This window comes from Penaeus monodon, chromosome 23 (genome assembly GCF_015228065.2).
Source record: "Penaeus monodon isolate SGIC_2016 chromosome 23, NSTDA_Pmon_1, whole genome shotgun sequence".
In the NCBI taxonomy this organism is placed as follows: Eukaryota; Metazoa; Arthropoda; class Malacostraca; order Decapoda; family Penaeidae; genus Penaeus; species Penaeus monodon.
In genome coordinates, this window is record NC_051408.1 from 1,161,002 (window position 1) to 1,162,085 (window position 1,084).

Sequence of the window (1,084 nt, forward strand, 5' to 3'; positions counted from 1 at the left end):
CAATTCATGGCCTAGTTATGTTTTCATCTGTTTGTTCTTGCAACATATTCCCTTGTGTGCATGTGATCAAAACTTAGAGAATCGAAGGTTTTGAAACATATTGTAATATTATTGCAAGAATAATAAAGAAGTTTTATATAATGAATAAAAACAAAGTATTATATATTTTCGCCCAAGAAAATCAGACACCCACAACAGCTCCCACTTTTTTTTTTTTTTAATCAATATATAAACGAAATTCAGATTCCTTACCCTTTAGTCGACACGTGTTGCTTCAAACCGCCAAAAACTTCAAACATCTTGGCGGCTGCGAAGTGAAACGAGGAAACACGCCGTTAGCTGTTCGTGAATGAAATCGTTAGTGAAATTCGGCTGGCAAGGACCGATAGATGTGTAGTAGATGTTATCACATGTCTTTCAGGTTACGATTGGATTCAGATGTCAAGAACAAGTAGGTTTGTAATTATTGAATCAATTTTTTTCAATATTAAGACTATTTGTTATGGTATTATTTAAAAAAAAAAAAAAGTTACATACTTGATATGCGAACACAACTAGACAATAGTAAAGTTCTCATAGAGTTTAAATAAAAAGAAATAAAAGATGACGTTTCTTACTCGCCGAATATCCTCACCAGACGTAGTAAAAACAGAATGTCCCATTTTGATTAGTACTACCGTCTAATGAGGAATTCTTGGCGATTCAGAAATGCCACCTATTACTTCATATCTATTGTGGTTATGTTTTCACATTTAAATAATTTCACTTATGTTAATCCAGTCACGATGGCCATTGTAGTTTAGGTTAATCATCCCATACATTATTATTTAGAAGTCAGATGTTCCGATTCTGTTTCGAGTTTAATCCAAGGCGACTGTCGGAATTAACCCATTTCATTAAGTGGCCGAGATTTCTTTAGTAAACCCTGAGAATCACTCACGTTCTTTCGTAACAACAGAATCACTACACGAAAGTAGAGACCATTGCAAGTGGTGTGGAATGCCTCCATTTTTTTCTTTCTTTTTACAGTTATTCAACAAGATCCTATAATCAGAGCAGACGTGTGACCGAAGTTAAGCCCTAA

The 1,084-nt window shown here is 34.3% G+C and overlaps 1 protein-coding gene across 1 annotated transcript in view; it reads right to left on the reverse strand.

Moving 5' to 3' along the window:
• LOC119587699 (innexin inx2-like) overlaps positions 1 to 1,084 on the reverse strand; it is a gene marked incomplete at its 5' end in the record, with an annotated part of 4,966 nt that overhangs the window by 3,195 nt on the left and 687 nt on the right. The window contains 1 exon segment of the mRNA XM_037936378.1: positions 253 to 339. Within this exon segment, the coding sequence (XP_037792306.1) occupies positions 253 to 299 (47 nt within the window).